Source organism: Bombina bombina, chromosome 8 (genome assembly GCF_027579735.1).
Source record: "Bombina bombina isolate aBomBom1 chromosome 8, aBomBom1.pri, whole genome shotgun sequence".
Classification (NCBI taxonomy): Eukaryota; Metazoa; Chordata; class Amphibia; order Anura; family Bombinatoridae; genus Bombina; species Bombina bombina.
The window spans coordinates 57,670,595-57,684,925 of NC_069506.1; the positions used below are offsets into that span (position 1 = coordinate 57,670,595).

General features: G+C 36.3%; 1 protein-coding gene across 1 annotated transcript in view; it reads left to right on the forward strand.

The window, feature by feature from the left end:
- NOL9 (nucleolar protein 9) overlaps positions 1-13,654 on the forward strand; it is a 29,528-nt gene extending 15,874 nt beyond the window's left edge. Inside the window, exons 9-12 of the mRNA XM_053690387.1 lie at positions 2,325-2,436; positions 8,117-8,294; positions 12,878-13,011; positions 13,337-13,654. Of these exons, the coding sequence (XP_053546362.1) occupies positions 2,325-2,436; positions 8,117-8,294; positions 12,878-13,011; positions 13,337-13,450 (538 nt within the window). The 3' untranslated portion in view covers positions 13,451-13,654. The remainder of the gene's footprint in view (positions 1-2,324; positions 2,437-8,116; positions 8,295-12,877; positions 13,012-13,336) is intronic.
- Positions 13,655-14,331: the final 677 nt, after the last annotated feature.

Sequence of the window (14,331 nt, forward strand, 5' to 3'; positions counted from 1 at the left end):
ACTAAACCCAAATTTTCATGGGCATCATTTTAGTAGGTATTTTAGTATTTAAAAGGACATGAAATACAATTTTTTTTTTTTTTTTTTTTTTTTTTCTTCTTCTTTCATGATTCAGTTAGAGCATTACAGTTTTAAATAACTTTCGATTTACTTCTATAGTCAAATTTGATTCATTCTCTTGGTATCCATTACTAGTAGCTGAACGCATCAGGTGAGCCATAAGCAAGACAAATATACGTGCAGCCACCAATCAGCAGCTAGCTTCCAGTAATGCATTGATGGTCTTAAGCCTACCTATTTATTCTTTTCAACAAAGGATATCAAGTGAACTAAGCAAATTTGCTAAAAGAAGTAAACTGGAAAGTTGTTTAAAAGTTTGCTGTATTTGAATCGTGAAAGAAAAATTTTGGGTTTCATATTCCTTTAACTTTCAGTGCTAAGCACTTTCCCACCTGGGTGCTAATATTTTCTAAGGTTTTTTTAATTTATTAAAATTTTTTTTTTTTTTTTTAACTTTATTATTTTACAGACCCCCAAGACTTACACTGTTGGAAAGGTTAGGCGATTCCCTTTCCAACAGTAGGTCTTGGGGGGTCTGTAGCTGCTTAGATGCCTGAGATACAGGCTTCTAAGCAGCATGCCCCCTCCTCCTATACTTAACATTAAGTATAAATAAAGTTGCACAGTGACGTCATCACGTTATTGTGCGTGACGTCACTGTGCATCACGTGAAGCCCCGGCGATGCCTGTCACTTTACAGGCAACGATCGCCGGGGTAGGAACTGTTAGGAGCCCCCAGATCTCCCTCAAGGTGGGAGAGTGCTCATGACGGCTCTGAGCCGTCATTAGCACCAGAGTGAGAGAGGTTAAAGGATTACTTTCTGTTATAATTTTTAAGCTAAACAACTAACATATTAAAGTTTATAAACATTAATTAAAACCTACTGACCTATATTTTCTCCAAAACAAAGTTTCATAACGTTCTAAAAGTTATATCTTTTATTCGCCGATGATGTCACGTTATCCTGCCCACTATTTTCAGCACTGCATGTTCAAAATACTTAAACCAATAACTTTGTGTTTAAAGCGCCATTTTGAAACCTAGGTATTGTAAACGGATTGGTACAGAGCAAAGGATACCCACGGAGTGGGTTTGGAAAACAATTAAATTTGCAGACAAGATTTCCGATATACGGTAGAGATATGTTAATGAAATGCTATTGATAAAAAGCGTATTTGGGGTAGTTAGTTAGTAACAGGCATAGAAAATATTTATTTACAGTGGCCCTTTAATGTCCCTTTTTAAGATGGTTGAAATGCAACATAGGGACATGGGCCATAGCCGGAAGTGAGGCTTTTAATAGTGTAGCGCAAAGATGAGCTGACGTAGATAGAGACCAAGAATGGGAAGGGATGAACTTTCGATCAACATAAACACAAAGGCAGAGCAGGGTAATGCAAAGGGAGAAACTAGCAGAGCAGGCAAAACGCCAAAACCAAAGACGCAGTCCGAGAACACTGACTTACTGGTGGGGAGAAATGGTAAAACTTGCTCATTTTATTTTTAAAAACATAATGAAAAAGTTTAGATTTTGGAATTCTAGATTTGGGGTTTTGTGCCAGTATCCGGATTAAAAGTAGGGCACGATATTGGAAGTAAGACAAAAATGAGAATCAAAATAAGCAATATATGTGGTGCAACATCAAAAAATAGTGGGGTTTTGGTCTGGCACAATCCTTTTACGCTGGACATTGCACTCCAATTGGTTTATTAAAGGGATACTAAATCCAATTTTATTTCTTTAATGATTCAGAGCATGCAATTTTAAGCAACTTTCTCATTTACTCCTATTCATTTTTCTTCATTCCCTTGCTATCTTTATTTAAAAAGCAGGACTGTAAAGCTTAAAAGCCGTCCCATTTTTTTGTTCAGAACCTGGGTTACGCTTGCTTATTGGTTGGCTGAATGTAGTCACCAGTAAGCAAGCACTATCCAGGGTGCTGAACCTAAAATGGGACAGCTCCTAAGTTTTACACTCCTGCTTTTTAAATAGATAGCAAGAGGACGGAGAATCGTTTATAGTAGGAGTAAATTAGAAAGTTGCTTAAAATTGCATGCTCTATCTGAATCATGAAAGATCATTTTTTTTAGTGGTTTATATTAACTTTTTTTTTTTTGTGCTTTGATAGTAAAGGGGAAATAAAAAATGTTTTGTCTGATTTTGGAATAAAATGATTTAATCTATGCTAGTCTACAGTCTTTTATATATCTGTATGTAAGTTTTTGTTAAGTTACCATAATGGTACCATATTTTGTGTTTAAGGCGATGCCATAGTGGACTCCTCCGTGATCTTTCAATGTTGGGTTATCTGAGCAAGTTACAGCAGTTTGACCTTGAACAAATTGTGCCGTTAAACTGCTTGTTACCATATGAGGTAAGCACTTTTAAGATTTTCTCTTCTGTATAAATGTGTCCAAATTTTGCCCAGAACACACCTGGGCATTCAAAGGCTTAAAGGGACAGTCTAGTCCAAAATAAACTTTCATGATTCAGATAGGGCATGTAATTTTAAACAATTTTCCAATTTACTTTTATCACCAATTTTCCTTTGTTCTCTTGGTATTCTTAGTTGAAAGCTTAACCAGGGAGGTTCATATGCTAATTTCTTAGACCTTGAAGGCCACCTCTTTTCAGAATGCATTTTAAGTTTTTCACCACTAGAGGGTGTTAGTTTCATGTTTTTCATATAGATAACACTGTGCTCATGCACGTGAAGTTATCTGGGAGCTAGCACTGATTGGCTAAACTGCAAGTCTGTCAAAAGAACTGAAATAAAGGGGCAGTTTGCAGAGGCTTGGATACAAGATAATCACAAAGGTTAAAAGTATATTATTATAAGTGTGTTGGTTATGCAAAACTGGGGAATGGGTAATAAAGGGATTATCTATCTTTTAAAACAATAAAAATTCTGGTGTAGACTGTCCCTTTAAAGGAACATGAAACCCAACAATTTTCTTTTGATTCAGATAGAACATACAGGTTAAACCACTTTCTAATTTACTTCTGTTTTCTAATTTGCCAACCTAACTAGGTAGGTTCAAGTGCTGGGAGCTAATTGGTGGCTGCACATCACATATATACCTCTTATTATTGGCTTACCAATGTGTCCAACTATCTCCCAGTAGTGCATTGTTATTCCTTCAATAAAGGATACCTGGAATATAAGCAAAATTGGTAAAAGTACATTTGAAAGCTGTATAAAATTGTATGCTCTATCTGAATTATGAGAAAAATGTTTGCGTTTTTCATGCCTTTTTAAAATACTGTTGGATAAGAACACAACCTTGCATGAAATGTTTAAATGTGTATGTGAAGTTAGTTGTTCCTACTCTGACATGTTTTGAAGCAATAAAAATGGCGACTATTTTGCAACAAACTGCGATCAAATAAACTTTCAGAGAAATTATCCATTAAAAAGGCGACATTGGTATATCTATGGCATCTATATCTTATCCAGTAATAATGTTGCAAGACTAAAAGGAAGACCACTTGCTAGTGAGCTTCTTGCACAATGCATTTTCCATGACTAGTCTTCGTCTTCTTCTTCGTCTCATGGGTACAACGGTGAAACATTACAAATAGGGCTGTGCGATATGGGCAAAAAAAAAAATTGCGATTTTATTAAAAATTACTAAAACGCCTTAATTTTGCATTAAAGAGTTTAACACTACAGAATCTTAAAGGGACACTAAACCCCAACATTTTCTTTGATTCAGATAGAGAATACAATTTTAAACATTCCAATTTTCTTCTATTATCTATTTGCTTTATTCTTTAGCTATCCTTTGTTGAAGAAATAGCAGTGCACATGGGTGTGCCTATCAAAAGAGGCATCTGTGCAGCAACCAATAAGCAGCTACTGAGCCTATCTAGATATGCTTTTTAGCAAAGTATATCAAGAGAATGAAGCAAATTAGATAATAGAAGTAAATTAGAAAGTTGTTTAAAATTGCATGCTCTTTCTAAATCATGAAAGAAAACATTTGGGTTTCATGTCCCTTTAATGTACATGTTTCTCAGTGAACAAAACACTCTTGGAGCATAAAAATATAAACCACAAAATAGTTAAAATAAAATTAGCTGCCAAAAAACACAAGACACTACTGTATGCAGATGACATCCTTTTCTTCCTCACACTTCCATTAGTCTTGGTCCCTCAATTACTACAAGAATTAGATCGGTTTTGTGCTGCCTCCAATTTCCTAGTCAATAAAAATAAGTCTGAAATGTTAATCTTGCAAGGTAATGAACAACTTACAGCGTATATACAAGACATATGCCCTTTTCGCCTACAGAAGTCTAGCTTAAAGTATCTGGGAATTATGCTTGCTCCCTCCATACAAGAAATTGTTTTATTTTATTATAAAACCTTGCAGAAAACTATAGTATCAGACATGTCCTTGTGGAGGTCCCAACACATCACATGGTTAGGTAGAATAAACGCAATAAAGATGAACATCCTCCCACTTATATTATATTTACTACAAGCACTACCCATCCCTCTCAACTTTCTGACAAATCTACAGAATAATATTTTTAATTATATATAGGACAAACGCAAAGCCAGAATTAATAAAAATCTTATGTACCTGCATATCAAAAATGGAGGGCTTGGTGTTCCTAATCTTAAAAAATACAGACAAGCAATCTTTATGCAGAGGGTGGTGGATTGGTTCACTTACTACGAATACAAAGCTTGGGTAAAATTAGAACATGATATATCTGAACAGAAGCATTTAGGGGTACTGTGTTGGCAGAGGCGCACTGTGTTATTAACGAACATTACTCAAAGTGCAATTATTTCAGAGACAATTAGGACATGGGACAAAATTCTTATAGAATACCCTCATGTCTCGTCCAGGTTGACCCCCTTCTCCGACAATGTAGAGTTTGCCCCAGGGGCTAGATTTATGGGGGATTCTCAATCCATAAAACACCAAAGGGCAATAATGATGTTTCATTTGGGAAACTAACAAAAACTATACTCTCCCAGAGAACTAATAGATGACGGATTTTCCATATTTAACGACTGGTTCCTATTAAGGCAATGTCATTCGTACATTCATAAACACAATGACAGACGAAATCTTTTACGTCCTGTAACCCCATTCAAAGCATTATGCAAATCTTCCACTCCGGTTAAGAGAACCCTCACGCTCACATACTCTATTCTTCAGGCTTCTTCACACATACCACACTATTTAGATAGTTAGGAAAGAGAACTTAACTTAGAACTGACACATAATGATAGGACACGCATGTTTTCTTCTATAAATAAAACCTCGGCATCTAGCAGATTAATAGAATTAAGCCTTAAAATTATTCAGAGATGGTACCTCACCCCCTCTAAAATCCACACAATATTTCCATCTAGCAACGAGGGATGCTGGAGATGCGGTGCGTCACCAGGAAATATGACACACATATGGTGGACCTGTCCCCCACTAGTAAAAATGTGGGAGAAGATGGCAAAAGAGACGTCTAACATGCTGGAAGTGATAGTCCCGCTAGATCCAATTATTTGGTTATTCAATATCACTCATGGTAAATTACCTATATATAGAAGGAACTTAATAAAAAAAATAATAATAATATATATATATATATATATATATATATATATATATATATATATATATATATATATATATATATATATATATATATATCAAGCAATAGTTTCAAAACCCTAATAGCAAAGAATTGGAAGAATAGGGAAATTCCCACACTAGTACAATGGCATCACAAATTTTGTCAAATATTGGACCTGGAGGAATACGCCTACATGAAAAATAAGAGTAGACACGTATACCCAGATGAAGGCAGTATGGGAAGCGTACATTAGTATAAAAAAAAAACCTACCTACCTCTCCACACAATAGAATACATTAACTCCTACACCCCAAAAGATGCTTGAGCAGCTGGTGACTTGCATTAACACCTCTAAGTTTAAAAATGAAGGGAAGACGCAACTAAATTATTCTGACAAAACTCGATATGTTGTTTTATTATGGTTTGAAGTTTATAAATATAAAATATGACGGCAAAATCTTGTATAGACACTTGGAATTTATTATGTAATGGAACTTCTCATTGTTTAATACAAGTTATAATTTGATTGTCAATCAATAAAGCTTTTTTGAAAAAAAAAAAAAAAAAATGAGCTGCCTGTGCTGTGGTTACATAGTAGCAACTAACCATTTCTTAGGTCTTCTGTGTCACCAGTGTCATGTTTTCTTGGACAGTCATTATAACTATGGTATGATTAACATATGAAGCAGTGTATGCATGGAGAAACCTGAAAATTGCTGAATTTATAGCAGTATGATTTGTGTACAAGACCGTATACAGTAAAGGAAAATCCGGACATCCTGCACTGCCTGTCATATTACATCACACAGCTATTCTGTAGTAGTAGTACATAACACTAAGACCAGTTATAGTTAGAGTACATAATACAACAAGTGAACTCAATACACAGAAAAGCTAATTGAAAGGAAATTAGCTGGCCAGTTCTTCCCACATTCATTGTCCATGTTTTCTAATGGGCAGTCACAGTCTAGCTGTGGTATAGTAACAAATTAAGCAGTCATGGAGAAAGTGCTGACAATATTTTTGACTGATTGATTTGATTGAATGATTTGATTAAGTTGACTGATTTGTGTTTCTAAGTCTAGTAATTTAAGTAGTCTAGTTAAAAGTTAATGGCTTTCAGAATGCCTGTTGCTCCCCACACACTCTGTCTGCAATCTCTTCCAAAATGGCCGTTTCGTGGGCATTCTGAGGTCCGCACACTGGTCCGCCTCTAATCCTCCCTCTCCGTCTCAGTTTTTCATTATGAAAAGAGCTTTTTTTTTTTCTCTCCAAAAAATCACTTACTCTCGCAGTTTTTAAACCGCGGCGGTTAATCGTGGTTTAAAACCGCAACAGCGAAAAACCGTGCAGCACTAATTACAATATAAGACAAAATTTAACAGACAAAGGGGGAATTGAGGGCCCTATTCTAGTGGGAACTTACAATCTAGATGGGTAGGAGGATGGGAAACAGGAGGTGGGGACTGCAAAGGTGAGAATGATGTTAGTGCGTAGTTAGATGAGGGCAACTGTTAGGTAAGTGAAATTCATTTGTTACTGATTTGCAGATAGGCTTCCCTTAACAAAAAGGTATTTCATGAGCGTTTAAAGGAGGCGAGGTTAGGGGAAGGTCTGACCGCGCAAGGAAGTGTGTTCAGGAGGGTTGGTGCCGCACAAGATAAGTCCTGTGGTGCATGGGAGGAGGTGATGGTAGAGGATGCAAAGAGCATGTTTTAGTTGGATCTTAGGGGTCGGGCTGGAGTATTTGTTGATGATTGGATTATATTTGTTTGTTGGATTATATTTGTTGATCATGGGTGTATCCCTCACATTGAACTTCCGTGAGATGCTACCTCTTGTAGACAATATGGAGAGCTTCAGTCACACTTGAAATGCGTCAGATGCCCTAGGGGTGCCTTTTGTTTATATTGTGACATCTATTATGTGTTTTTAAATAGTTATTAAAATGTATTTTTATCCAAATATCATGGATGAAGCCGGTCTGGGTCTTTTTTGTTTGTATTCACATCGAAAAAAAATTGGACGCGTTTCACAGTTATGTTGGTAACACCCTTGTAACTGCTTTTTGTAAAGCGTTTCCTCATCATCCATTTAGTGCCACAAGCCCATTTTATATCACATCAAACCATGTGCTACAGGGATGGGAAATGTGTTCTGTTTTTTTTTTTTTTATTCCCCTTAACGACCACCGACGTACCCTGTATGTCAGCGGTCGTTAACAAAAACCCTCTTATCGGGCTTGTTTATAGCGCAGGTCTTGCTGACATATATTTGCATGCATCCAGAAATTGAGGCATGCAGCACTAGCACAGTTTTGCCGCCATGTGACGTATAGGGTACGTCGGATTGTTAAGGGGTTAAAAGCCTTGATAAAAAGAAATTAGGAATACCATGTTTTATTTAATGTATTCCAAGTTATTCTTTTAAAATGAGATTAATTGTGGATTGTATGTGTTTAGGTTCCCTTTAAGAGAGTTGCATTGCGTATTGTACATTCAGAGGTGGCGCCATCTCACATCATGTACTCCATTAACGCCAGCTGGATTGGACTTTGCCGAATACTTGATGATATTAGCAGTGAGGGTGATGGGCCAATTATACTGAAACAGACGCCAGTCTGTGATTGCCTGGGATTCGGTAAGCCCAAAATAATGCTTGACATTTGAAGAAAATGTCTTTTAATTGAAAACTAATATTTCTTTTTTTAATTTTCTTTGCAAATTCTCATATGGTTTCTGAATGTAATTAAATTCCTTTCTTACAGCCTTGAATTTGTCCTAAACATCTTTTATATTATACTGACTATAAATATATATATATATATATATATATATATATATATATATATATATATATATATATAATCTGAATGTAATACACTACTATAAAGAATAATATGCACAAATACTGATATAAAAATCCAGTATAAAACCTTTAAAACACTGTAATTAGAAGCTCCCAGTTTAGCACTGTTGATGAGGTTAGGCTGGGACACCCACTGAAAAGAAAGCAAGAAGAGCAGACCCCCCCCCCCCCCTGCATATTAAAAGACCCATTACACAAACTGGAGCAAGCAGGAATCCTGTAGACTTCAGTCTAAATCTGATACTTTGAGGCTTGGTTAGGAGTAAATCAGCACAAAATGAAAAAATAAGCAAAACTTTACATTGTTGCAAAAACATTACCAGATGGGCTGTATAAATGGATCATCTAGAAAACCTATATGCAAAGAAAAATCTAGTGTACAATGTCCCTTTTTATTAAAAAAAAAAAAAGTTTAGCACTAATCACCACCGGTTTAAAGGTACCTGGAGATCAAAATAAAACTTCCACGATTCAGATAGAGCATAAAGTTTAAATGTACTTCTTTTAACAAATTAACCTATTTCTCTTTGTGTCCTTTGTTGAAATTTAAAGGACAATTAAATACAATTGAATTGCATAGTCAACAAATTAATAATAAAGAAAATGCAATAACACTTAGCTTTGAAATTTGTCAGACTACTTTATTTCCTTGCCCCCTTTAATCATGTGACATCCATCAGCTAATCACAGAACACTTGAACTGAACTCTTGCACATGCTCAGTAGGAGCTGCTGCCTTTTACAAATAAAAAAAAATCGTTCTCTATTCAGATCATAAAAGTTTTTATTTTTGACTTCAGGGTCCCTTTATTAACTCTTTCCATAGTGAGGTACGCTCAGGTGCATGTATCCTTGTCCTGGGTATCATTTGGCAACATTTTGTAACAATTTTATACAAGCAACCTGTGTAGAGGAAGTGTAGTAGTTTTAACTATTATATGGTAAACTAAAACTTTCTCACAATGCCACCACTAACAGGAAGTTCTCCTCTATAACCACTTTAATGTGTAAAATATCTGGCTGAAACTTGCACAATTTAGTCACACAAAATGAATACAACTCAAGTCCTAAAACATTTATAATATGCAACCATATTAAAACATAATAATGAATTCATCATAATACAAATCAATTGCATTCACATAAAGAGTCCACAAATAAGTTTGTTTAAAAGATCATTTCTTTAGCGTTCATACGATCCACTCAATTTCCATGTAGCGATAATAAAGACTCTCTTCCTACAATGTTATTTAGAAAATAGGCTTGTCATCAGATTGCAATATAGGTGTTATTTGTTTACTTACACCGTAACTGGTGTGTGTTAGGTTTCACTATTCCTCCGGGTACTCCAGTCTTTTACCGGCACATATCCACTAGAATCAGCGTCTTCATTTACTGCTTGTTAATTCAAGCAATACCCGCTGTGGTCTCTCTCAATTTTTCTTTCTTCTCTTGGTATCTTTATTTGAATGTAAGCTTAGAAGCTGGCCTATATGTGGTTCAGCACCCTGGGTAGCATTTAGCCACCAATCAGCAAGTGCTACCCAGGTGCTGAACAAAAAATGGGCTGGCTCCTAAGCTTGCATTCCTGCTTTTCAAATAAAGATACCAAGAGAATGAAGAAAATTGATGACTAAATTAGAAATTTACATAAAATTGCATGCTCTATCTTAAAGGGACAGTCTAGTCAAAATTAAACTTTCATGATTCGGATAGGGCATGCAATTGTAAACAACTTTCCAATTTACTTTTATCATCAAATTTGCTTTGTTCCCTTGGTGGTATATTGAAAAAGCTAAACCTAGGTAGCCTCAAACTGATATCTAAACCGTTAAAAACCGCCTCCTAGCTCAGAGCATTTTGAAAGTTTTTCACAGTTAGACAGTAGTAGTTCATGTGTCGTATAGATAATATTGTACTCACTCCCGTGGAGTTATTTAGGAGTCTGCACTAGTTGGCTAAACGGCAAGTCTGTCAAAAACACTGAGATAAGGGGGCAGTTTGCAGAGGCTTAGATACAAGGTAATCACAGAGGTAAAAAGTGTATTTATATAAACGTGTTGATTATGCAAAACTGGGGATTAGGTAATAAAGGGATTATCTATCTTTTTAACCCCTTAATGACCGAGGACGTGCAGGGTACGTCCTCAAAAAAAAGGCAGTTAACGCCTGAGGACGTACCCTGCACGTCCTCGGTGTGTAAAGCAGCTGGAAGCAATCCTGCTCGCTTCCAGCTGCTTTCCGGTTATTGCAGTGATGCCTCGATAAGGAGGCATCCTGCAATAACCATACATGGCCATCCGATGCAGAGAGAGCCACTCTGTGGCCCTCTCTGCACCGGACATCGATGGCCGGTATCGTTGGTGGGTGGGAGGCGGGTGGGCGGCCATCGGTGTGACGTCGGGGGGGGTGGGATCGGGGGCGCGCACGGAGGGTGGCGGGCGGGCGCGTGCACGGGGCGGGAGCGGGTGGGAACCGCTACACTACAGAAAATCAATAAAAAGTTAAAAGTTAAAAGGGCCATAATCACACAAAAAAAACCCCACAAAAAGAGATCGTGGAGGGATGGGGGGTTGGTTTTTGTGTGGGGGGAAGCTACACTACAGAAAAGTTAAAAAAATGCAAAACAAAAACATTTTTTCGTCTAAACTGGGTACTGGCAGACAGCTGCCAGTACCCAAGATGGCGCTCATTAAGTTAGAGTGGGAGGGTTATAGAGCTGTTTGGGGGGGATCAGTGAGGTTGGGGGCTAAGGGGGGATAGTACACAGCAGCATATGTAAATATGCTTTAAAAAAAACCCACCAACGAAACAAATATAGCTTTTATTTTAGTACTGGCAGACTTTCTGCCAGTACTTAAGATGGCGGGGACAATTATGGGGTGGGGGAGGAAAGAGAGCTGTTTGGGAGGGATCAGGGGGTCTGATGTTTACGGTGGGAGGCTGAGCTCTACACTAAATCTAATATTAACCCTGCAAGCTCCCTACAAGCTACCTAATTAACCCCTTCACTGCTAGCCATAATACACGTGTGATGCGCAGCGGCATTTAGCGGCCTTCAAAATACCAAAAAGCAACGCCAAAGCCATATATGTCTGCTATTTCTGAACAAAGGGGATCCCAGAGAAGCATTTACAACCATTTGTGCCATAACTGCACAATCTGTTTGTAAATGATTTCATTGAGAAACCTAAAATTGTGAAAAATTTAACGTTTTTTTTTAAATTTGATCGCATTTGGCGGTGAAATGGTGGCATGAAATATACCAAAATGGGCCTAGATCAATACTTGGGGTTGTCTACTACACTACACTAAAGCTAAAATTACCCCAAAAAACTCCCTACATGCTCCCTAATTAACCCCTTCACTGCTGGGCATAATACACGTGTGTTGCGCAGTGGCATTTAGTGGCATTCTAATTACCAAAAAGCAACACCAAAGCCATATATGTCTGCTATTTCTGAACAAAAGGGATCCCAGAGAAGAATTTACAACCATTTGTGACATAATTGCACAAGCTGTTTGTAAATAATTTCAGTGAGAAACATAAAGTTTGTGAAAAAATTTGTGAAAAAGTGAAAAAATTTTTTATTTGATCGCATTTGGCGGTGAAATGGTGGCATGAAATATACCAAAATGGGCTTAGATCAATACTTTGGGTTGTCTACTAAAAAAAAATATATACATGTCAATGGATATTCAGAGATTCCTGAAAGATATCAGTGTTCTAATGTAACTAGCGCTAATTTTGAGAAAAAAAATGGTTTGGAAATAGCAAAGTGCTACTTGTATTTATGGCCCTATAACTTGCAAAAAAATGCAAAGAACATGTAAACATTAGGTATTTCTAAAATCAGGACAATATTTAGAAACTATTTAGCATAGGTGTTTTTTGGTGGTTGTAGATATGTAACAGATTTTGGGGGTCAAAGTTAGAAAAATTGGGTTTTTTTTTCAATTTTTCCTCATATTTTATCATTTTTTTATAGTAAATTATAAGATATGATGAAAATAATGGTATCTTTAGAAAGTCCATTTAATGGCGAGAAAAACGGTATATAATATGTGTGGGTACAGTAAATGAGTAAGAGGAAAATTACAGCTAAACACAAACACTGCAAAAACGTAAAAGTAGCCTTGGTCCCAAACGGACAGAAAATAGAAAAGTGCTGTGGTCATTAAGGGGTTAAACAATAAAAATTCTGGTGTAGACTGTCCCTTTAATCATAAAAGAAAAAAATTGGGTTTTATATCCCTTTTATCAACTTTCCTTACTGAAAAATACTTTTGTAGCTGCAGAGAAATGCATTGCAAATAAGATCTTATAATGTTCCATCGTTTTCCCATCTCTAATAGGAATAGTTCGTGGAGTTAACATGGAAAACAAGGTTTACCACATACTCACCCCAGTTCCGCCGGAGTCACTGCGATTAGTTAACTGCCTATTAATTGGAAACATTTCCATACCACACTCTGTACTGAAGAACCAGGTAAAAGCTGATCTATATTTTCCTCATTTTATTTATTTTACTACTAATCTCTTCTTTAATGCAAGGTATTACATAACAAAAATGTACTTGCCTAATGCAAATGAGGTTTATCCAACTTAATCTTAAAAGGATTTCCAGAAGAGATTTTTTAGTGATTCCTTCGTGTTATGATTCCTGTTGCTATAACAAATGTGATTATGATTTTCTACTTTTGCTGTAAACCTTTTAATTTATTATATTTACTTTTTTTTCCATATAGTAAGGGAAAGTAACCTCCTATATTTTGCATTCCAAGTGTTCCTAACACATTCTCTCTTCTTCACAGCTTGGCATTAAAGGGGAAATCCCTTATGTCACATCAGAGTATGATTTTACAATCTCAGGAGCTGGAAAAATGAAGATAAATAAGCAACTTAAGAGAAGGGAACACAAAAAATAGTCAATTTTATTAAGATTATTATTTTTTTTTTTTTAAAGCAAAAGGACTAAACTTTGTCAGGATAAGTTATTTACATTTGTTGGAGAATTAAACCACTGCTGTGTAAATATTTTTTTTTGTATGTCTACCATGTGCTTTCAGAAGGTTTTTAAAAGTAGTTTTGGGTTTAATCGTTGCATGATAATAAACATGCTTCACAAATAATGTATTGTCCTTTTATTCTTGCTTTGCAGTAGTAAGTATTTTTGTGTGTGTGTGTTTTTCCCCCAAGGTATCTAAACTATGTTCTGTGTAAGAAAACCGTAATATTGATATAAAGTCTGATTTGATTGTGTTCCTGGGAGAGAAGAAAATAAATATATAATACATTCTATACTGTATGTATATGTGCAGGGCTCAAAATTTCCACTCGCCATTGGCGAGTGGAAATTTAACGGTGGCAAGTGAAAGTTAGTGGATGTTGAGTCTTAAGTCTGGTGGCATGTTGTAAGTTGGCACATTGTATTTGCAGAATGTACATTCCTATTGCAACTCTGACACAAACACATTTTTGTGCTTTGTGCTAAAACTATTTTCTAAAGGGATATTATATAGCCATGAAAGTGCAAGGCTATGTTATTCCTCTAGGGCTTTAGGGACCCCATTAGTGCTTAGACTGTTACTTCTGAGAGGGTAAACTGGGAAGAGAGAAATTGGAGAGGAAAAGCGAGTGGAGAAGACTGTAGAGACAATGGAGAAAGAAAGTGAAAAGATATGATAGAGGGGAAAGAGTGTAAAGAGAAGATATGGCCTGAGAGAGTAAAAAGGAGAGATTGAAGAGGGAGTCGAGAAAGATAGTTAAAGGGACACTGTATACAAATTTTTTCTTTTGTAATTCAGAA